At 43.9% G+C, this 24,893-nt stretch overlaps 1 protein-coding gene across 2 annotated transcripts in view; it reads right to left on the reverse strand.

The window, feature by feature from the left end:
- Nucleotides 1-24,893, reverse strand: part of cntn2 (contactin 2) — a 213,938-nt gene that overhangs the window by 53,941 nt on the left and 135,104 nt on the right. For both annotated transcript variants that reach the window (XM_048553134.2, XM_048553132.2), the window contains exons 7-11: nucleotides 21,790-21,892; nucleotides 10,115-10,296; nucleotides 4,264-4,400; nucleotides 1,194-1,323; nucleotides 192-342 (exon numbers count right to left, since the gene is read on the reverse strand). In XM_048553134.2, coding sequence (XP_048409091.1) covers nucleotides 192-342; nucleotides 1,194-1,323; nucleotides 4,264-4,400; nucleotides 10,115-10,296; nucleotides 21,790-21,892 — 703 coding nt within the window. The remainder of the gene's footprint in view (nucleotides 1-191; nucleotides 343-1,193; nucleotides 1,324-4,263; nucleotides 4,401-10,114; nucleotides 10,297-21,789; nucleotides 21,893-24,893) is intronic.

Below are 24,893 nucleotides of genomic sequence, written 5' to 3' on the forward strand. Positions count from 1 at the left end.
ACCACCAGGTCATTGCGAACGCCATTGTCTCTGTACACGGTCTACACTCTGCACAGGGGCTATGCTCTACATGGGGGCTATGCTCTACCCTGCACTGGGTCTTGGCTCTTCACTTCAATTCAATGGACATCTTCCACAAAGCATGTTGCCTTGTGGCATGTGTTGCTGATGAGGTTGTTTATGTCACTGACCTTGTGTTGTTGGAAAGAATCTCGGTCCCTTTAGTCCAGAAGATGTTTGGTTGGGGCGCTGCACGAGGCTTGCACTCAATCAGAACCTCCCCTCCCCTTGCCGCTGGAATTAGCCGCTTTACTGGCTTGGACTGAAAATCTGGAGCCAATTCTGAGAATGAAGACAGGAAATTACTGGAAGGAATAATTCAAATCAGATCAGATTCTATCAGAACAATGTAGATGTCACTCCTACACTCGATTGGCCGCTCACTCTCACATTGTACAGCTTCTACTCTCCCATCAGTCAACTGTAGCAGCAGTGGGTTCAACGGGAATCAGGGTTCAAGTAGGGGCTAAAAACTGAAAGAACTGTGGATGCTGTAAATCAGGAGCAAAAACAAAGTTGCTGGAAAAGCTCAGCAGGTCTGGCAGCATCTGTAAAGGAGAAAGCAGAGTTAACGTTTCGGGTCTGGTGACCCTTCCTCAGAGCTGTTCGTTAACATTAACCCTGTTTTCTCCTTCACAGCTTCTGCCAGACCTGCATAGCTTTTCCAGCAACTTTGTGTTTGTTCAAGTAGGGGTGAAGTTTTATGAGCATTGAGTAAGAGGCAAAGTTTGTGAAAAGGAAGGTGCAATGTGTAATGCAAACATGGATAAATGTCAGGAAGAACATCCAGTGTGTGTGGGAATAATGAATTTGAGAGTGGTTCATGTGTGGAATGAACTGCCAGACGAAGTGGTGAATGTAGGTGCAGTTACAACATTGAAAAGACATTTGGCTAAGTACAGAAATAAGGAATGTTTGGAGGGGAAATGTGCCAAGTGCAGGCAGGTAGAACTAGTTTAGTTTGGGGATGGTTGGCATGGATTGGCTGGTCCGAAGGGCCTGTTTCCATGCTGAATGACTCTATGATTCCAGTACTTCCTGACCATTGAGTGTGTGTTCAATGTTGAGTTTTCAGCTCAGCTCAGAGTGGCAATAGATGAAGAGGTTAGTATTACCAGCAATATCCAACTAACCTTGAACCTTCAACTCTGCGTTGGCATAAATGGTCCCGTGTTTGTTCTCGGCAACACACTGGTACATGCCGGAGTCATCCTTAACAAGTTTCAAAATTCTCAACGCACAATTGCTGACTACAAAGCGGTTCTGAAAGAGCCAAAGTTAACAGCTGAGAGGGTAGTGGGGAACATAATGGGGTTCAGAAACAGTATTCCTCCCGCCAACTCAATGGGGCTGATACAAATAACCACATTAGCTTCAGAAGATGAGAAGTCATTCAAGTTTTCCAGCCCCACTGACTGTCTAGTGAACTCCTTTCAGAGAGGCCATAGGGTTACCTGAATGCTTTGGCATGGAACAGGCATCGAATGGACCAACTTGGCAATCAGGAATCCCACACCCAATCTGTGCAGGTACCACTACTAACTCAAAGATATGCCTCAAATTAGCCACTGGCCAGTGACCACTCAATATAAAATATTATTAACTAGTGTTCAAGTAACCCATGGATCATAGCATGAACTGGAAAAAGATTACTGTTGTCCAGTGTTGTTGTGCTCAACTGTTTGGGAGGGGTGGCACAGTGACTCAGTGGTAAGCACTGCTGCCTCACAGCACTAGGGAGCAGGGTTCGATTCCACACCCAGCTGACTATCTGTGTGGAGTTTGCACATTCTCCCCGTGCTGTGTCTGGTTTCCTCCTACAGTCCCCAGATGTGTAGTTTGGTGAATTGGCCATGCTAAATGGTCCATAATGTGTGGTCTGAGTGGGATGCTCATTGGAGGATCAGTGTGAACTCAATGGGCTGTAGCAATTCTATACTGTATTAAGTCTTCCAGCCTCCTTAATCGGTCTCTCTTAGAATTATACAGCAAAGAGCAAAGCCATTTGAAGGACCTGTGAAATCATATCTACCAGCCTCCTCATACCCAACACCATTCTCCCTTCATTGCCCAGTATTTGTTTTCCAGTCAAACCTGCTGAGGGGCATCATGCGTAGTCATTGGATAACGTTCAATTCTATTGTGATGCCATTAGTTGTCAAATTGCAGATCAACCATTGTGGCGAAGGCTCAGAGATAAAGGAAGGCTGCCTGGTTGAACAGCCAATAAGACCCCAAACCTGTACTTGTCCTGTGGTATGGATAAAAACAAGAACGATTGTTGAAGCCACCCTTTCTGGAAGACTTGGTTATTGATGACAACTATAATTTAAATTAAATATTGTTCTTTTTGTGTTGAGAAGAGGAAAACATGATTATTCACTTTTAAAGTAACATATGAGAGCTAGGGGCCTTCATGTGTGTTTATATGCGCTTTGAGAAAGTTTTAACACCCTTGAAATGAAATGGGGCTTTACAGTTCAGTGCATTGAAAAGAAGGTGGACGAGAGAAAAAAATTGCCATTGCCTGGTGACTAGGGTCTGGTGACACTGACAGGCAAAACAATCCGAAAATCAATAAATGGGTTTAGGCCAAAACACAGGCTGAAGTGCTGAATTCTTGAGTAAGAATCTGGGGGAAAATTGCAGGAAACTGAGTTTAGAGAATCCGTTTGCTTTGAGGTTAAAGTAATAGTGAGTTTGGCTTTCAGTTTGTTTTCGGTAGCTGTGGGAGAGATACTCCAGAGGCCATATCTCGTCACCAAGTCACCCTTTATTTGTTATGTGCATTTACTTGATACTGGTCTGGCTTCCTTGGAGCCAGTTGTCAGAGAAAGCAGAGCCTCTGACACTCCTGTCTATATCTGTCAGCCAGGGCTCCCCGATTGGAGCTGTTAACCTGGTTCAATCAGGGAACTCATATTCTATGATGTCCACCTGGCTGCCCTCATTTCAATCGCTACAGATACCAGTTGAAGAAAACAGCATCTCACAAATGCATGGAAATTTGTCCAAAGGAGACTGGTCGCAGCTGTACCAGCCCAAATGAGAAACTTTAGTTTGGAAATAATGGTGACGTTTGGGTGATTGTAAGGACATCACTGGAGCAAAAGGAATAGTGTGAATTTGAGTCCCTGGCGCTCATAATGAAGTCTTTCCAACCCTTTTGCCTAGTGTAATATAGTTCGTATTATTTTCCCTTGTTCAATAAACGTTTTGTTCTTTGTGTTAAAAGTACATTTGTAGCCTGTGTTCAGTATAGACTGCCACTATTTGAAAAAAAAGGCAATCTTAGGATCTAACAGCACAGGTTACCCTCTGAATCTGTCCAGTATTAATATTAGCTGAATCATAACAGTGCGATGAGTTCAAAGGTTCCAAACTAATCCATGTGAGGGAGCCAGGATGCAGGCTGTGTGCTAAACCATACTGAACCTTGGTGATGTGTGGATTAGTTAACCAACATGTAAAACAGGCTGCAGTCTTTGTGTATATGCTGCTGGTATACGGATTTCCTACCTAACCGCACTTCAGGAATACCTTCACCATGTTGTCAGCAGCAGTCCTATATGAAACCCAATCATTGCCTTCTCAAGGGCAACTACAGATAAACAACAAATGCCAACCTTGCCAACATCCAGCAAATGAATAAATACCTGGAATCCATACCATGCAGATAGAGGACATTCAGCCCATCTAGTCTGCACTGGCCCTTTTAACAGCATCCCACCACTGTAACCTGACATTTAACACAGCCAATCCACCCAAACCTGCATGCATTTGGACTGTGTGGTGGGGGGGAGGAGGGTGGTGGGGAGGAGAAAACTGGGGGAAACATCCATGCAGAGAACGTGCAAACTCCGAGGGGCGGGGGGGGGGGGGGGGACTGGGAACTCCAATGCAGAGAACATGCAAACTCCACACAAATAATCACCCGAAACTGGAATTGAATCCAGATCCCTGGCATTGTCAGGCAGCAGTGCTAACCACAGGGCCACCATGCCACTCAGGTGACTACCTCAAGGTGAGGAGTTGTTAAGATGGGAGATTAAGATATCTAAATGCAATATGTCTAGAAATCCAATAGAATAAAAACTAACTGATGTTACTTCCCTCTCTATCATGGCCTTTAAACACATTTGCTATTCTCCAAACTCTGTATTTGAATGCACAGGAAAACGCGGTTTTATATTTCATTCACACCTTTGAAGTTAGCAGCTGGCCGTTTCTCAGCCATCTACATGTGGGGCGGGGTTTCCCAGCTGCTGCACATTTCCAATCCAGATTGGAGCCGACGTCAGCCTCTGTGTCACTGATAATCTGAAGCCACTCTGGTTGTGCTGGAGGAAAGACCCAAGAGAAAAGGAAAATCAAAGGACGAAGGGACATGAATAACCAAGGACCGCACGGCACAGAGACAGATCAATCACAGCGTCGGCCTCCTTATTGAAACATGTCAGATTCTCGGGGGCAATGACAGGGCAGATGCGGAGAGTGTGGTTTTTTGATTTGATTTACTATTGTCACATGTACCTAGGCACAGTGAAAAGTTTTGTTTCACATGCAGTACGGGCAAGATTATGCCGTACATAGATCGTAGGGTGATAGAACAGAACGACGAATACAAAGTTACAGCTGCAAAGAAGGTTCACAAAAAGCAACCACATTAAATTTGAAATTAGAAAGGTCCATTCAGAACTCTAATTACAGCAGAGAATAAACTGTTCTTCAACTTGTTAGTACATGTGTTTAAGTTTTTGCATCTTCTGCCTGGTGGAAGAGGTTGGAAGAGATTATAAACAGGATGGGAGGGTCTTGGATGATGTTGGCTGCCTTTCTGAGGCAGTGAGAAGTGTAGCTGGAGTCAATGTGGATGGAGATTCCCCAGGTTCGAGATTCTAGGACCGTATGGTATTATTTCTGTGTAAAGGGTTGAACATTTGAGATAGAGGTGAGGAGGAATTCCTTTCCTCAGAGTGTTATCAACCAGTCTTTACCACAGGGGCTGGGCCATTAAATATATTCAAGGTTGTGAAAAGTTTTTAATGAGTAAGGGAACCAAGCGTTGTGGGATAAGGGCCTGAAAGTGGAGTTAAGGCTTAGCAGACCAGCCACTGAATGGTGAAGCACACTCAATGGGCTGAATGGTCTAATTCTGCTGCTACTCCTCTGGCGTTATGGGTGTTTATGCAATTGCAGAATGGGTTTGATTCATTTCTGAGATCAGCTAAGCTGTGGGTCTGGAGTCACATATAGGCCAGACCAGTTGAGGCCAGCAGATTTTCTTCCTTTGAGCACAGGATTGAATCAGACAAGTTTTTTTTTACAACAATCGCCACCACAATCACTATTTGCTGGGAATAACTTTCTATTTCAGTGGTAATACCTGACCTTAGGGTTTACCTGCTGGCAGTGGGGCTTCCAAGGCTTGTCACAAAGGCATTGGCCTAGACCTGGCATTAATAACTCAGCGTCATTTCCACTACACCACTATCTCCCCATCATTGGGTCATGGACAACTGACCGGAGGTGAACAAAGGGATGGTACACTGGAAGGTACAGAATAGAGGAGTTACAGTGAGTGAGCTGCGATGGAAAGTGACAAAAGCCAGTTGGCATCAGCAGTCAGTTTAAGTTAAAGTGATTGGCTGTCTGGCTGACTATCACGCGATCAATATTGTGGAGTTAACTATATGAATTGACAGAACTCAGCAATATTATTGATTTCCTGCTTTATTCCAGGCCTCTGCAGTGGATAACTGCCAACTTTGGGATCGATAGTTCAGACCATGTAGAAGAACCAGTCCTGACAGTGGACAGGGTATTGAAGCTAACACAGTATGGAGCTGGATGCACACAGCAGGCCAAGCAGCATCAGAGGAGCAGGAAAGCTGAAGTTTTGGGTCTGGACCCTTCTTCTGAAAAAAATTCTTTTCTGAAGAAGGGTCCAGACCTGTAACGTCAGCTTTCCTGCTCCTCTGATGCTGCCTGGTCTGCTGTGTTCCTCCAGCTCCACACCTTGTTATCTCAGACTCTAGCATCAGCAATTCCTACTGTGTCAGGGTATTGAAGCTGTTTGCAGCTCTTTGGTTGAGGTGCCAGAGAATGACATAATTGTGCACATGTGCAACTGTAGTCTACACCATCCAGGACTTGTTTTTGTTTTGTTTGAAACATAACCCATTTGTAGCCAGGAAGCCCCATGCTCTCAGATCTTAACTAAGCACCACACAGCACTGCATGGCATCCTGAGTCAATGGGCTCCTTGTGACTTTCAACTCGCTCTCCCGCGAGAGGTGTGTGACCTCTATTTACTGTCTGCTCACAGTTAAACACAACTGAAGGGATGAAGTGGGTAAAAGGCACTGAAGAGTTTAATCAGCATGGCCATATTAAATGGCAGGTAAGGTTGATGGGCTGAATGGCCTACCCCCATTAAAGCAACAATTCATGGTAATAATGCAGATGGCCTAGTATACACATAAGAAATTAAAACAACTTGTTAGATGATGGACATTCATGAGTAGAGACATGTTCTCTGCAAAAAGCACAAAAATATTTAAACAACCAAAAAAAGTGCCGGAAATCAGAAACAAAAACATAAATTTCTGGAATAGCCCAGAAGGTCTGGCAGCATCTGTTGAGAGAAAGCAGAGTTAATGTTTTGGATCCATTGACCCTTCTTCAGAATGAATATGTTTAAACCTTAGAACTTTGTTGAATTACCCAAGAGTTCAGGGGACCTAGAGTTTTTTTTTTGCTGTTTTCTCCATAGCAACATTTCTGCCAATCCAGCCTATTAGTATGTTTTTCTCTTGTAGTATGAATTGTTGTGATTGTTCAAAAATTCACATTCTTTTATTTGTCCTTGAATAGTCCAAAGAAGGCTTCAGCATCACATCTCTTTTCAGCTAACAGCATGAGCGAATGCCAACTAGGACAATCTTTCTGGTCTGATTAATTTTTGCTGTAATTCCACCGTCCCAATAACATCGTTAAGCTAAATGTCTCCTCACTATCACTAGTAGGAAGTAATTTTTAAATACAAGGCCCACAAAAATAATACTAAAGTTACCAACTGTTTAATTTTTAAAACAAGTTCCCATGGTTATACTCACTCAGGACTTTGGAAGCAAATGCTTCCTGTGTTTTGGCTTAATATTCCCCTGTGCACCGTGTCAATCCAGTTGCCTTTTAAACACAGAGACACGTCACCTGAATATGTTAGCAGTGCAGCACCAGCTCAAATAAAACCTCTCAAGCTTGTGTTGCTGTATGGTTGCATCTTAATTTCAACACTGTGCTAGAATGGTTAATAGCTAAGTGTCTACAAGGATGATGGGAAAAATGGCCAACTTTACAGGGACAGTAGCCTCCCATGCAAGGTTGAGCTAGACACCGCTTATCAAGTAGGAATCTGTTGATAAGGGCTGCCTAGAAGCTTCTCCATCTTCATGGCTATCAAGGTTACTAAACTAAAGACAGAAGTCAGAACAATAAAACAGACACATCTGGTCTTTATGACCAGTGTGATCAGGTGGATGATCTTAGAGTCATGAGAGTCCTGGGCAGAAGTTGAACTTCCTCGAGTTACAAACAAAAGCACATAAAAATAGTGTTTTGAAGACATCAGCAGTGTAACTTAGGGGCAACCATTGCAGAGGTTCAGGGAAGGAGGATAGACCCGGCTGACGAACTGCAGCCTAGCCAGCTCTCACTCACCAATGCAGGTCATACCTAAGTCTCAGCAGTGACAGTGAGGCAGCTTTGTTTGTAACCTGATACAATTTGATGCTCAGAGATAATGGGGACTGCAGATGCTGGAGAATCTGAGATAACAAAGCGTGCGGCTGGATGAACACAGCAGGCCAAGCAGCATCTCAGGAGCACAAAAGCTGACGTTTCGGGCCTAGACCCTTCATCAGAAAAGGGGAATGGGGAAAGGACTCTGAAATAAATAGGGAGAGAGGGGGAGGTGGACCAAAGATGGACAGAGGAGAAGATAGGCGGACAGGAGAGTATAGGTGGGGAGGTAGGGAAGGGATAGGTCAGTCCGGGGAGGACGGACAGGTCAAGGGGGTGGGATGCAGTTAGTAGGTAGGAAATGGAGGTGCGGCTTGAGGTGGGAGGAGGGCATAGGTGAGAGGAAGAACAGGTTAGGGAGGCGGGGACGTGCTGGGCTGGTTTTGGGATGCAGTGGGGGAAGGGGAGATTTTGAAGCTTGTGAAATCCACATTGATACCATTGGGCTGCAGGTTCCCAAGCAGAATATGAGATGCTGTTCCTGCAACCTCTGGGTGGCATCATTGTGGCACTGCAGGAGGCCCATGACGGACATGTCGTCTGAGGAGTGGGAGGGGGAGTTAAAATGGTTCATGACTGGGAGGTGCAGTTGTTTGTTGCGAACCGAGCGTAGGTGTTCTGCAAAGCCGTCCCCAAGCCTCCGCTTGGTTTCCCCAATGTAGAGGAAGCCACAACAGGTCCAGCGGATGCAGTATACCACATTGGCGGCTGTGCAGGTGAACATCTGCTTGATGTGGAAAGTCATCTTGGGGCCTGGGATTTGCTGTAGTGTTAAACTGACTGAGTGATAAATAAAGAAATTCACTGCAGTAACAGTACAAACTGTAGTCGTTGTGTTCACTGGTGTTAACCCAGGAGGGCATTGGACAAGACTTGGTTAAAGAAAACAGCTGCTTTACTAAGAAAACATGTCAAAACTATCATCAATATAGCAGGTGTAGGATCCAGCCAAAAGACATACTTTTAAGATGATGAAAATTGGCCAAGCCTCCCCACTACAGAGAGTGGTTCATATGTGGAATGAAGTGCCAGAGGAAGTTATGGATACAGGTACAGTTACAACGTTTAAAAGACATTTGGATAAGTATATGAACAGGAAAGGTTTGAAGGGATATGGGCCAAATGCAAACAGGTGGGACTAGTTTGGTTTGGGAACAGAGTCAGTGTGGACTAGTCGGACCAAAGGGTTTGTTTCCATGCTGTAAGACTATGTCTCTTATTACTCTGCATACAAAATATCCCATGCTAAACAAAAACTGAAAGAACTGTGAATGCTGTAAATCAAGGACAAAAATAGAAATTGCTGGGAAAGCTCAGCAGGTCCAGCAGCATTTCTTTCCACAGATGTTGCCTTGGCTGCTGAGCTTTTCCAGAAATTTCTAATTTTGGCCAACGTTAAACAATGCTTTTGCATGGGAGTTAAAGTTGGGCCCTCCATGTGACCTGACATCCATGGGGGTAGGAAGAGATAGATGCTGCATTGCCAAATTGTTGACTTCCAGACAGGAAGGAAAAGGTTATCGGGGTCAGCAAGAATGTAGAGTTGAGGCCACATTAAAATCAGCCATGATCCTTTTGAACAAGGAGCCAACTAGCCTTATTCTGCTCCTGTGTGATTGTGTATTTGTAACTGGCCCACAAAAAAACTTAGTCATAGAAAGAGGACATTCAGCCCCTTGAACTTGTTCTATCATTCAACTGAAGCATGACAGTCAACTCCCCTCATTTCTGAAGTCCATAATGTTCCTGCCCACAGCAAAAATGTCTCATTTGAAGTATATTCACATTTAACCCGATGTGTTGCATCTCTGACACTAAAGGATAATGTTCTCATGTGAATATCTACTGAAGCTTTTTCCCCAGAGTGGCGGACTCAACTACTAGGGGTCACGATTTCAAGGTGAGAGGGGAAAAGTTTAAGGGAGATATGTGTGGAAAGTTCTTTACGCAGAGGGTGGTGGGTGCCTGGAACACATTGCCGGGGGGTGGTAGAGGCGGGCACGATAGCGTCATTTAAGATGTATCTAGACAGATACATGAATGGGCAGGGAGCAGAGGGATACAGATCCTTGGAAAATAGGAGACAGGTTTGGATAAAGGATCTGGATCGGCACAGGCTTGGAGGAAATTTTCTTTGTTCTAAAGAGATGAGATTGTAACTCAGTCAAAAACGGCCCATTAGCACAGGGTTAAAATTGTGTCAGAAATGTTTTACTCATGTATAACGCAGTGCAAGACCTGGATTTCTTACCGTGAATGATGATCCGGCCCTGAGTTGAGTCTTTTCCTCTTGAGTTTTCTGCCTCACACTCGTACACGCCTTCATCTTCAAACTGTACATCGGGAATGTGTAAGGTGGGCTTGTTTATGGATTCCAAGATCTTGGAAGGCAGGGACCCATCGAGCTTCCTCCATTTGATGGTGGGCACAGGGCTGGAAGACACCAAACACTGGCAGTATTAAAGAAAAGAAAGGCTTGGACGTATATCACACCACCTCAGGATGAGGTTCCAAAGCGCTTTATAGCCAATTGAGTGGTTAATGTTGCAGAAAGCCAATGTATTAGCAGTCACACAACCAATACTGTATAGAGTGACCAAACCATCAGCGTGAGTGGTGATGGATAAAGGATACTTTCATAGTCAGGACACTAGGGAGAACTCTCCACTCTTTTTAAGAGTTGTGCTATGGGATGTTTAAAATCCAGCTGAGAGGGCAGATGGAGCCTGGGTGTAATGCCTCATTCTGAAAGATGGCATCTCTGAGAACGCAACACTTCCTCAGCCTTGCCCTGAAGCTTCAGACTGGTTTATGCATCTCCAGTCTCTCGTAACGGACTTTAATTATCAGGGTTGTTTTCTTATTTTCTGCCTTTTGAGAAAGAATACCCTCGGCCACTGCAGTGACAGAATCGTCAGCTTCACAGTGGTGTGCGTGCTGTGATGGACTTCATCTTTGGCCAATTTGGAAGATACTGAAGGCAGGTGCCCACAACCAGCCACAAGTACTGTCAATGTTGGGTGCAGGCAACCCATTGGTCAACCTGTGCACAGCAATATCCCAGCAGCAGCAAGCAAATAAGCAACCAGATGGCCAAACAAAGACAGAAATTGTTGGGGAAACTCACCAGGTCTGGCATCATCTGTGGCGAAAAAGCAGAGTTAACATTTTGGGTCCAGTGACCCTCCTTCAGAGCTGGGGTTTATGGCCCATGGGCAGACAGGAGGAAGTGTCTCAGAGCTGGTGCTCAATGTTCGCAATGTCGAGGCCAGTACACCATGCAACAATAGCACCAACTTGTCGGCAGGCTTGACGACAAAGTCAGGGTTGGATCTGAGAGCATGGAGTGCAGTCAGTTCAGAGGGAGATAGGTTTGGGTTGGTTGTGGTGGAGGGGGGTGGTTTTCAGAGAAATTAAGGCCACCAATGTCATGTCGACATTTCTCAATGAACAGATTGAGTGCAGGTAAAAGGCAGCAGGGTGGGGTCCAGGTGGAGGGAGTGTAGGAGGCAGGTCAAGGCATCTGTGGGTCAGAAAGAGGATTCTTAGTTAAAGAAATGGTGTGTTACCCCAAATCTTTGCTGGGGATGGATTCAATCTGGGTGGGCTCCAACTTTTGCTAAAACTGGTGCTCAGGCACTGGTAATGGGAACTGCAGATGCTGGAGAATCCAAGATAATAAAATGTGAGGCTGGATGAACACAACAGGCCCAGCCGTCTAGGCTCGAAACGTCAGCTTTTGTGCTCCTGAGATGCTGCTGGGCCTGCTGTGTTCATCCAGCCTCACATTTTATTATCTCAGGCACTGGTACTTTTGTTGAGACATGAGATGAGCTGGCCATTGTGCCTCTCACTGAGATTTTCCAGGTTTTGGAGGTGTTAGTTCTTAGGCTGGAGGGAAGCGGTGGTATGGAAGGGTGGGAATGTCTCTCCCTATCTCCACCTTCACTGCCCTGGTCCTTCATGTTCGAGGATATTTTGATATTAGGTCAATTTCTGGTGAAAACCCACTGCAATCTTGAGTGAAGCAGGAATACTTTTGGCCTGGGGCAAATCTCCAGCTGCATGAGACTTACAAGTGAATAATATAATGTGATGTTAAACTCATTTAGTTATTCTCTTTGATCAATGAACTGCATCAGTTAACCTTCAAAATCAAAACTAATTATTTCTATAAACAAAGTAGACATGAATAGCCCCAGGGGCTACAGTCCCGCTGTGACTCTGGTGGGAGTCCAGCAGAACCATGGAAAGTAGGCCATTCAGCACTTCGAGCCTGATGCATCATTCAATATGATCATGGCTGATCGACCAAGTCTGTGTTCTTTTGCTGCTTTCTCCCAATCTCTTTGATCCTTTTAGCTCCAAGAACTATATCTATCACCTTCTTGAAAACATTCAGTGTTTTAGCCTCAATCAGTTTCTGTGGCAAAGAATTCCACAGGCTCACCGCTGACTGGATGAAAAATATTACTCCGCATCTCAACCCATATGGTCTACCCATATCCTTAGGCTGTGGCACCTTGGTTCTGGAATCCCTGGTCATTGGAATCATCCTTCCTGCATTTACCCTGTCTAGGCCTCCTAGAGTTTTAAATATTTCTATGAGATCCCGCTCATTCTTCTAAACTCCAATGAATATAGTCCTAACCGATTTAGTCTCTCTTCATTTGTCAAAACTATCTAAAATCAGGAGGAGAGAAGGTTGTCAACTCTGCTCAATGTAATAGTTAAGAACCTAAGTCATGGGAGCAGGACTAGGCCATTCGGTCTTCTGGACTGCTTTCCCATTCAACGAGATCACAGCTGATCTTTTACATCAACTCCAGTTCTGTGCCCTGTTTCCATAAACCTTGATTCTTTGAGGGTTCACTATTTGATGCCTGCAATCTCATCACTCATTGTCCCATATACCAACGATCTGATTCTCTCATCATTCAAAACCAATTAAAAAGTGAAAAAGACTCTTCATTACTTGATTTAGTGGAAGCTGGTGAAGTATGTTGTGTCACCAGACTAGTAAGCCAGAATGCACCATGGCGGATGGTTAAAATTTGAATTCAATAAGCACATGGAACAAGAAGCTAGTCTAATCGTGACAATGTTGTTTGTAATAAGCCTGTCTGGATCACCAATAGCCTTTAGGGAAGGACATTTGCCGTACATAACTGGTCCAGTCTACATGTGACTCCAGACCCACAGTAATGGGTTGGTTTTAACGGCCTTCTGGGCAATTGGGGGGGGGGTGGGGAACAAGTGATGGTCTTGCTAGTGAGACCCAAATGCTATGAACTCTAAACAAATCAGAACTTTCTTCTTCAGCACTATTCCAACTCACAAACAGAAGTTGTTAGAAACAAAAAGAAATGTTGTTGTAATATTCTGATGATGTCTTTATGATCATTGCACAACAGTAATTCTGGGTTGCCCTTTCCCAATATGGCGAGTGGCATTGATCGGGTGGGGGAGGGAGGGAGGGTTGTGGGAGTCAGGAATATGGCGGAGAGCATGGGGAAATGGAGGGAAGCAGGACGTGGTCTCTTTATATTGAGAGTTCTTTGGTTCAGTTGATGGTGATGGTGGGGGAGACAAACAGTAAGGGGGAGTAAGATCCAGGCATGGGGAGGAAGGAATGCGGAAGGCATGATGGGAATGCGAAATGTTATTCCTTTGCAGCTGGGGCTGATGGGACAGAAGTTTCAAATAGGAACAAGGAGCCAGGGAAATTCTCTGTAACCCGAGTTACAGGTGAGGGGGTGCTACATCCTCTGCATTCACTGTCATCACTTTTGTATTTTCAAAACTGATCCATCTTGCAGGTCAGACCTGCTTAATGCATGTGGTTAGTCAGCTCAGTTAACAGGATGGCCAGTGTATGATGCAGGGTGTGGGCTGGATTCCTGCACTGACTGAGGTACTCTCCTTCACAATCCCTCTCCTCACCTGAGGTGTGGTGACCATCAGTTTAAACCACCATCAGTCATCTTTCTCTCTAGTGAGACAGGAAACTGGCTTCCAGTATCTTGGGGTGATCGGGCTGCACCTGTTACAAGTTTGGCATATTTGAATGAGATCAAAACAAAACATTTAAACGCTTTATCCACACATGTGGTAGAGGTTTCTGAAGGAGTTAAATGTAATATTATGAATCGCTGTAAAGTACTGCAACCATTTTTTTAAAATTCAGAGACAGTAGGAACTGCCGATGCTGGAGCCTGAGATAATAAGGTGTGCAGCTGGATGAACACAGCAGGCCAGGCAGCATCAGAGGAGCAGGAAGGCTGACATTTCAGGTCTGGGCCCTTCTTCAGAAAATCTTTTGTTTTTATTCCTCTTTTTGTATCCATGATTTGGTGGCTCAGTGGTTAGCACTGCAGCCTCACAGCACCAGAGACCCGGGTTCGATTCCAGCCTCGGGCAACTGTCTGTGTGGAGTTTGCACATTCTCCCCTTGTCTGTGTGGGTTTCCTCCGGGTGCTCCGGTTTCCTCCCACAGTCTAAAGATGTGCAGGTTAGGTGGACTGGCCATGCTAAATTGCCCATATGTTCAGGGGTGTGTGGGTTATAGGGGGATGGGTCTGGGTGGGATGCTTCAAGGGGCAGTGTGGACTTGTTGGGCTGAAGGGCCTGTTTCCACACTGTAGAGAATCTAGTCTAAACTACCTATATACTTGTACCTAAGATTACTCCATTAGAGGAGACATTGTACACTTTTCACTGTACTCTTGCACTTCTGGAGAACACATGACAATAAAGGATATTCTATTCTATATTCATTTTTTGTCCATCCACAATTGCCCAGAAGGTAGTTAAGAGTCAACCCTTTACTGTGGGCAAACCTCCTTCCTTGAAGGATATTAGTGAACCAGATAGGTTTTCACAACAAACGACATGGTCACCATTTGTCTAGCTAGTTGGTCCATGTGTTTATCAAATTCAAATTTTAACCATCAATATAGGTGGATTCAAACCCATATCGCATTCTGGATTACTAGTCTGGTGACACAAGCATACTTCCCCAGCTTCCACTAAATCAAACAATGAAGAGTCTTTTTCACTTTTTAATTCGTTGTGAACAATGAAATATTAGACCGTTGACATATGTGACAACTGATGATGATTAGAGTAAAAATAGTGAGGTAATGTTTCCCTGTATTTTATATCATTAGAGCACCACTTTATAGCTTACATCTCTTTCATATCAGCCCAATCAGATTGTGGAATCACAATGCCACCACCTCTCATAGCTCTATAGCATTTCTATAGCGCCTTTCACAATCTCAGGGTGTTCCAAAGTGCTCTACAGCTAATAAAGAACTCGTCAAAATACGCTAACATAGGAAATGTTACTGCACAGCAATCTCCCACAGACAACAAATGTCCAGATAATCTGCTTTACTGATACTGATTGAGGGACAATCACTGCCCAGAAAAACAGGGAGATGTCCCTTGCTTCTACTTAAAACAGCACTATGGGATCGTTAATGTTATCTGAGATTTTATTGAGAAAGCACCTCCAACAGGACCGCAGTCTCTCAGTACTGCAATGAAAATACCACTTTAGGTGTATGCTCAGATCTCTGGAGGAGGAACTGAACTTACACTCATGAGTGTCTGACGGGGGTTAGCACACTACCCACTGAGTTGCTGCACAAGAATTTGAAATACCGATTTTGTGAAATGATCAGCAGAGATCCTAGTGGTTACTGTCAGGACCTTAACTGCACTGTTTTATGTGTCCCATTAAGGATTGTTTGCATGCTGTTGTCACCCAGCCCATTAACTTGATTATTTTAAATGGACGACGATTACATTAAAAGTAACACGCCAGGACATTTTACCCCAAACACATTTATCAATGTGTTTCCTCAGAACATACCAATGCTCATAAACAAACAGCCTTTATTTATGACAACAGCTTTTCTTAAAAAACCATCAAACAATTGTCACTGTGGCAACAGTGTGCTCCAGCTAAGTTAATGTAAACTCACCCACGGCTTGTATTAGATGCCAGAATTACTACGTTCGACAGTATTCCCCCAAGGTATCTAAACCTTATATCTAGATTTCAGCATGATGTTCTTAGTACATAATGCCATTTCACAGCTGGCTGGCATTCAGTGAATGAAATTAAATTTGAAACTGCGCGAAGTGGAACAATACAGACAAGGGCGATTTGAGGAAGGTTTCTTGTTTTTATCAGCAAGGAACAGAATATTCTTCCACGAACGGTGTTGAATGCCAATCGTTCCCAAAGCAGGCAAAATGGGAGACAAATGAATATTAATACACCCTTACACAAGAACAAAATACATATCTCAACTCCATTTCATCAAGAAAGCTTTGACAGTACCGCCAGATTTTACTAACCCAACACAATGGTGTTTAGTCATTAGACTGATGCTTTATAATTGTTTTATCCTTATTGTAGAATTGCTACAGAGCAGGACACTATTGGGCCCATCATGTCTGTGCTGTCTAAATAAGTGCCTCACCAGTTGCCATTCTCCTGCCTTCTCCCTATTACTCTGGTCATTGTTTTGTCTCAAATAATTGTAGGCCTCACTGCTCAATTAAACCTGCTTCCTTCACCACATTCTCAGACAGGACAATCCAAATCCAGAGACAGCAAGAACTGTCGATGCTGGGGTCAGAGACAACACAGTGTGCAACTGGAGGAGCACAGCAGGCCAGGCAGCATCAGAGGAGCAGGAAAGTTGGTGTTTTGGGTCAGGGCCATTTTTTAGAAGACTCAAGGAGGGTCCTGACACAAAACGTTAACTCTCCTGCTCCTCTGATGCTGCCTGGCCTGCTATGTTCATCCAGCTTTGCGCTGTTATCTCACATTCCAAATCCAAATCAGTTGCTGTGTGAAAATGATGTTTCCTTATGCCATTTTTGCTTCTTTCACTAATTACTTTATATCGGTGCCCTCTTGTTCTCGAACTTAATGAGAGGGGACATTATCTCCAACTCAACCCTGTCCAGATCTGTCATGATTTTGAATTTTCAATCAGATTTCCTCTCTGTTCCAATTTGACCTTGCTATCTTTATTATTGAAATTCCACATTCCTAGAAACATTCTCCTCTGTATCCTGAAGTTACCTCTGACCAGAAATTGAACTGGACTAGCTGTATAAACACAATGACTACAAGTGCAGGTCAGACAGCACTGAGCCTCCTGTGTCCCCAAAGCCTGTCCACCATCGACAAGGTAAATTTAGGAATCTGATGGAATATTCCACACTTGCCTGGATCAGAGCAGCTCCAATAATAACTCCTGGGTGGCGCAGTGGCTCACTGCTGCCTTTCAGGGCCAGGGACCCAGGTTCAATTCCACCCTCAGATGACTGTGTGGAGTTTGTACATTTTCTCTGTGTCTGCGTGGGTTTTCTCCCACAGTCCAAAGGTTCGGTGGAGTGGCCATGCTAAATTGTCCATAGTCTTCAGGGATGTACAGAATAGGTGGATTAGCCACAGGAAATGCAGGGTTACACGATAGGGTAGGAGCGTGGGTCGGGGAGGGATGCTCTTCACAGGGTCGGTGTGGACTCAATGGGTCGAACGGCCTGCTTCTACACAATAGAGATTCTACGATGCTATGATAATGTTCAAGAAGCTTGATACAACCCAGGATGAGGCAGCCTGCTTGACTGGCACCCCATTGAAGATGGTCGGCATTCACACCCTCCACCATCTGGGCACAGCAGAGCAGTGTGCACCATCTATAAGGTGCAGTACAGTAACTCACCAAGGATCAAAGAAGCAAACAAAGAAACAAAGAAACCTACAGCACAGGAACAAGATCAAGATCCTCTGTCTAACCTGTCATCTATTTTCTAACGGTCTGTGTCCATTTGCTCCCTGCCCATCCATGTACCTGTCCGAATATATCCTAAAAGACGCTAACGTGTCTGCGTCTACCACCTCCGCTGTCAACGCGTTCCAGGCACCCACCACCCACTGAGTAAAGAACTTTCCACGCATATCTCCCTTAAACCTTCCTCCTCTCACTTTGAACTCATGACCCCTAGTAATTGAGTCCCCCACTCTGGGAAAAAGCTTCTTGCTATCCACCCTGTCTATACCCCTCATGATTTTGTAAACCTCAATCAGGTCCCCCCTCAATCTCCGTCTTTCTAATGAAAATAATCCTAATCTACTCAATCTCTCTTCATAGATAGCACCCTCCATACCAGGCAACATCCTGGTGAATCTCCTCTGCAACCTCTCCAAAGCATCCACATCCTTTTGGTAATGTGGCGACCAGAACCGTACACAGTACTCCAAATGTGGCTGAACCAAAGTCCTATACAACTGTAACATGACCTGCCAACTCTTGTACTCAATACCCCGTCCAATGAAGGAAAGCATGCCATATGCCTTCTTGACCACCCTATTGACCTGCGTTGTCACCTTCAGGAAACAATGGACCTGAACACCCAGATCTCTCTGTTCATCAATTTTCCCCAGGACTTTTCCATTTACTGTATAGTTCACCCTTGAATTTGATCTTCCAAAATGCATCACCTCGCATCTGCCCGGATTGAACTCCATCTGCCATTTATCTGCCCCACTCTCCAGTGTATATTCTGCTGTAATTTCTGACAGTCCCCTTCACTATCAGCTACTCCACCAATCTTCGTGTCATCAGCAAACTTGCTGATCAGACCACCTGCACCTTCCTCCAGATCATTTACATATATCACAAACAACAGTGGTCCCAGCACAGATCCCTGTGGAACATCACTGGTCACAGGTCTCCAATTTGAGAAACTCCCTTCTACTACTACCCTCTGTCTCCTGTTGCCTAGCCAGTTTTTTATCCATCTAGCTAGCACACCCTGGACCTCATGTGACTTCACTTTCTCCATCAGCCTGTCATGGGGAACCTTATCAAATGCCTTACTGAAGTCCATGTATATGACATCTACAGCCTTTCCCTCATCAATCAACTTTGTCACATCCTCAAAGAATTCTATTAAGTTGGTAAGACATGACCTTCCCTGTACAAAACCATGTTGCATATCACTGATAAGCCCATTTTCTTCCAAATGGGAATAGATCCTATCCCTCAGTATCTCCTCCAGTAGCTTCCCTACCACTGACGTCAGGCTCACCGGTCGATAATCACCTGGATTATCCTTGCTGCCCTTTTTAAACAAGGAGACAACATTAGCAAGTCTCTAGTCCTCTGGGACCTCACCCGTGTCTAAGGACGCTGCAAAGATATCTGTTAGGGCCCTGGCTATTTCCTCTCTCGCTTCCCTCAGAACCTGGGATAGATCCCATCCGGACCTGGGGACTTGTCCACCTTAATGTCTTTTAGGATACCTAACACTTCCTCCTTCCTTATGTCAACTTGACCTAAAGTAAGCAAACATCTATCCCTAACCTCAACATCCGTCATGTCCCTCTCTTTGGTGAATACTGACGCAAAGTACTCGTTAAGAATGTCACCCATTTTCTCTGAATCAGCGCATAACTTTCCTTCTTTGTCCTTAAGTGGGCCAATCCTTTCTCTAGTTACCCTCTTGCTCTTTATATATGAATGATCCTTCAACGGCACCTTCTGAACCCACGATCTTTATTACCTAGTACACAGTGGGGTAGCAGATACCTGGGAAGAAAATTATTTTCAAGTTTCCCTCCAGGCTATGCATCATCCTGACTTAAAACTACATCAGTGTTCCTTTATTGTCGCTGGGTCAAAATCCTATAATCCCTTCCTAGCTTGCCAGTGTCCCAGCACCCTACAGTGTGCACTGTTTTGAGCTGGAAGCTCACCACAACTTCCTCCTGGACAATTAAGTGGAAATTAATGCTGGCCTGTCCAGCAACATTCACATCCCATGAATGAATTTAAATAAAAATCTCTCTCTAATGCCTTCACATCCTTCCTGAAATGTGACACCCAAAAACTGGGCCTCAGTGGAATATACTTCACAATGAGGGGCAAAGGAAGATTCAATTTTGGGAATAATACACAGAATCTGAAGAAAAATCACTGAGCAAAAGTCAGCAATAGATTAAATATCAATGTATTGATTGCTGTGTTCTGGACATGGTGGGTATGAGTCAATATACAAATGTATGGATTAGCAGCGAAACTGGACCATTCAATCAGGTCATGCCTGATCTGTTTGTGTTTCTATTTCCACATTCAAATTCGCCCTGACAGCCCCTGATTCCTCTGTCTTTCAAGAATCTATCGAAGCAAAAACAGAAATTGCTGGAGAAACTCAGCGGGTTTGACAGATTCCATGGGAAGAAAGCAGAGTTAATGTTTCGAGTCTGGTGACTCTTAGTTAGAACTAGAATCTATCCACCTATGTCTTAAAAATATTCCATAGCCTCCCTTCACTAACCCCTGAGCTAGAGTCACATAACTGCCTGAGAGAAAAGGTTCTCCTCAACTCTGCCCTAACAAGGTGACCCCTAATTTTTAAACAGCCCCATAGTTCTGCACTCACTCTCAACAGGAAATGATCTGTCCACACCTGCTTTGCCAAGACTGTTCCAGACGCTATACATTTCAAGTCATCCTTCACTTTTCTAAACTCCATTGGAAAGAAGCCAAGTCTAAACAAATTATCATCATAAGACAATCTCTTATTCCAGGTATCAACCTACAAAATCTCCACTTCAAGTATATTTACATCTTCCTTAAGTAAAGAGACCAAAGCTGCACATTTGAGATGTGGTCTCACTAAGTCCCCATATAAATGAAATGTAATATCCTTACTTTTACGTCAATTCACTTCCCTGTCACCCTACTCCCCTTATCCACCTTCAACAACAAAGACAACAGAGGTTGTTGGAAAAGCTCAGCAGGTCTGACAGCATCTGTGAAGAAAAATCAGAGTTAACGTTTCGGGTCCGGTGACCCTTCTTCAGGGCATCTTCACAGATGCTGCTAGACCTGCTGAGCTTTTCCAGCAACTTTTGTTTTGTTCTTGATTTATAGCATTCACGGTTATTTTGCTTCCCCTGATCCACCTTACCTTATTGTACTTATGTACCAGGGATAGAGGACCTTTACATCACAGAGAATGATACTTACTCCTGAAAAAGTGACCAAATAGTTTCCTGGTCTTCTCTACTCCTTGATTCCTGCATTCATCTTTGGTGCTTCAGAACAGGAGACACTTGGCCAGAATGTTCATGATAGAGAATTTGTTTAAAGGCAAGTGTCTATTACTTTGTTTGATCAGACTCTGGGATTAGGTTTCTAATCCTGATTGAAAAATTAAGGCCATTACAATCCTACAGAAAACGAAGAGGCCCCTTTTCCTGTGTCAATTCTTTGAAACCCCAATCCACCTAATCTCTGTCCACAGCCCTGAAGTTTATGCCATTGTGAACATGCTGTGGTCTCCGGCTTTACCAAGGGCAAATTTGCTTCAGTGGGAATGCAAAGAAGGTTCACTCAACTGACTTTGCCGTTGAGCGGATTGTTCTCGAACCAAATCTATATGCTTTCAGGGTAAGGAGCAAGATTCTCATTGAAACATATAAAAATGTAGAGGGGTAATTTGTCCAGACTGGGAATACAGAAGGCAGGGACCACAGTCTGAAGATAAAGGACTAGCCAGGGAGGGCTGAGATAATGAGAAAAATCATCACTTAAAGGAAGGGTGAAATTTTTGGGATTCTCCCCTGAGGGAGCTATGGATTCTCAGTATTTTCAGTGCAGAGTTGGGTAGATTTTTTGCACACCGAAATAATCAAGGACAGTGAGGTGGGTGGGGGGCGAGTAATTGATGTATATGGGGGTGCAGAGTTGAGTTATGATCCTAATGAATGCCAAAGCAGACTTGAAAGAATGAATATCTTACACCAGTCGTTACTGGTGATGGTCCAATTTCTTTTCTAAGTTACTCTGAATTTTGAGTGTTATACACATTGAAATGTAATTCACTCACTTTCCAAAGGCAAAGCACTCCAGGTTCAGTGACTGTCCAGCCAGCGCATAGGTTTCAGAAGGGAATTTCACCCGAATGCGAGGAGAATGCGCCCCAGTTTCACCTGGAGAATAAAACAAAAAAAACTTCAGAGAGAGATTCTCACAAATGAAGGAGTGTCAGACAGTGATGGCGATTGAAGGAACAAAGGCATTTAATTCTTCTGGGGTTTTTCGACTCATTCCAAGATCATCCAGAGCTAATACAACCTGCTGGTTGACTCAAACAGTTGTTGCTGGAGTTGAAACATATTGAGACAACTGTAGTGGCGATGCTGAAACACAAAGCTGATCTCTTTGAGCAACTCACAGCCTCATGGAATGGTTCCAGCACAAAAGGGAACCATTCAGCCAGCTCTCCATGACAGTTATTCCCAATCTCCTAGCTATTCCACCTTTCCCCTTGAGAAATGATCATTACCCCGTTTGAAAGCCAGGATTGAATGTGCCTGTATCACACTCTCAGGCAATGCATTCTAGATCCAAGTCACTTGGCTGCCTTTGAAAATGCCTTTCCATATTATCACTGTTTCTCCTTTGTTAGTCATCTTTAATTGGTGTCATTGATTCCTAAAACTTCCTCAGAGACTCCAGCTTCTCCCTGTTGACTCTGTGCAGTGATGCCACAACATCGTACGCCTCTAAGAAAATGTCCCCTCTACTTTACGCTGGAGAACACACTCCACCTCTCCAGTTTATCAAGTGCCTCATCCTTGGAAAAATGTTCACAAACGTTAAGAGCCTGGAATTAAAAGTCTAATGATTACCTATGAATTCATTGTTGATTGCCGGAAAAACTCATCTGGATTCATTAATGTCCTTTAGGGAAAGAAACTGCCATCCTTACCTGGTCTGGCCCACATGTGACTCCAGACCCACAGCACAGTGGCGACTCATATGACCTCTGGGAAATTAGGGATGGGCAATAAATGCTGACCTGACCAGCGATGCCCTCATCCCGTGAATGAATAAAGAATTTTGAAACTGTATTGGATTTAGAAGAGATTTACCAGGACGTTGCTGGGAATGCAGGGTTTGTGTTATAAGGAGGCTTCACTGGAGGACAGGAAGTTAAGGGATGACCTTACACAGGTTTATAATGTCCTGACGGGGTATAGATAAGGAGAATGGCAGGTGTACTTTTTCCTAGGGTGGTGGATTTCAAGACTAGGGGACGTATTTTTAAGGTGAGAGGAGAAAGATTTTAAAAAGACACGAGGGGCAACTCTTTTACACAGTGGTTTGTGTGTGGAATGAACTTTAAGAAGAAGAGATGGATGCAGATACGGTTACAACATTTGGATGAGCCCATGAATGAAGAATGTTTGGAAAGATATGAGCCAAGCGCAGGCAGGTGGGACAATTTGAGGTTGAGATTATGGTAAATTGATTGGACCAAAGGGTCTGTTTCCGCGTTGTATGACTCTGTGACGCTACAATTTAATTTAAATAGTGCTGAATTGGAACTAATGTTATTGCAGGACAATTATATTTATTCATTCTCAAGTTTCAGGTAAGGCCAGTATTTAAGAACATTATGTTGTTATCCTTTTACAATGTGCAGTGTGCTGCCTCCTTCACCCTCAGTGTTTCACTAGATTGAGAACATGCAGATAGATTTCGGAAACCCTGGCTTTTGTCCTCTTTGCTAATCAGGGGGCAGTGGGTCACATCACAGCACCCTAACTTCAACAGCAGTAGTGAGGAGCTGGTCTATGAGCAGAAATTGGGTTTCAGTGCATCTAGCATTGCACGGATGTCTTTTTAGCAACTGACATAACTCCACAGAGTTTAATAGCATTCTCAACTTGTACTGCAGCTGTTGGAAGCAGCGTCAGCTTTGGAACAGAATGAAGACTGCATCACAGTTGAGCGAGGAGATAGAGGAAGTTACAGGAAACTTAACCACCCAGTTCAACGATACCTCTGTCCCAATGGTAGATTTACAAATAAAAATACAAGAGTAAAAGTTTCTGTGGAAAAATCATATTCATTCCAGAGACCTGTGGCTTCCATTTATTATTAATGATTAAAAGCTAGAACAGTTTAAATTAATGTATTATTAAGCAGCTTTACTCTAATTGTCCTTGCAAAGCAGCTCTGCAAGACTTAAAGAATTCAATCGATGTTCATTAAATTCCAGTTTACTGGATTATAACCAGTTCTGTAGGAAGAGGCACAGTGCAAAAGAGTTAATCCCAATTTGCAGAAGCAGGAAAGAGAACTCATCCTCTTTCTTAATTACTCAGATTGAGGCAGCAGACACGGGCAATTTAAAATTTTAACTAGGTTCAAGATCCATGTTAACAATTACATCCCGCTGCTGTCCGGGGAGGACACCACCCTGCCAGAGGGGCTGTATTTCAGATGTGACATTTATCTGAAGGCCTGTTTGGGTGAACTTAAAACATCCCGTGGCACTAATTTGAGGAAAAGCAGTGGAATTAATTCCGATGTCCTGACCCGTATTGATCCCTCAATCAGCAGCATGACAAACACAGACTATCTGGTGACACTCACTCATTATTAGTGCACACCTTAGGCAAATTGGCTGCTGCATTTCCCACTTTCCAACGGGGACTATCTTTTAAAATATCACAAGCTGCAAAGTGCTTTGAGCCAACTGATGGTTGTGAAAGGTGCTAAGTAAATGCAAACTTCTCAACTTTTTTCTTAAAAAGAGAAAGTGCTCCTCCAAATGAGCTTTACTCCATATCCAACCCTGTGTAGTTCCTGTCCTGGGAGTGTTTGATGGGGACAGTGCAGAAATGATTTAACAATCTTGTTTTTAAAAGGAAAGTTATAGCCTAGGATAGGAGGTTTTTCTGTCATAACATTTAGTCTGTTCTCTAATCATTTAAAGGGAATCTTCAGCAACTATTTTTCTGGTCAGAGTACAAAAGATAGGGTGTAATGTTGAAGGAAGATAGGAGGCCCATGTGGAACGTAAACTCCAGCATGGTGTCTCACTAATGATAAAGTGCAGTGCTTGACTCCAGAACTGATCATCATCCACAGGTATGTCAGAATTTCAAAACACTTCAGATCTATTATTTCTCTCTCACT

The sequence above is a fragment of the Stegostoma tigrinum genome, chromosome 21 (assembly GCF_030684315.1).
Source record: "Stegostoma tigrinum isolate sSteTig4 chromosome 21, sSteTig4.hap1, whole genome shotgun sequence".
Classification (NCBI taxonomy): domain Eukaryota; kingdom Metazoa; phylum Chordata; class Chondrichthyes; order Orectolobiformes; family Stegostomatidae; genus Stegostoma; species Stegostoma tigrinum.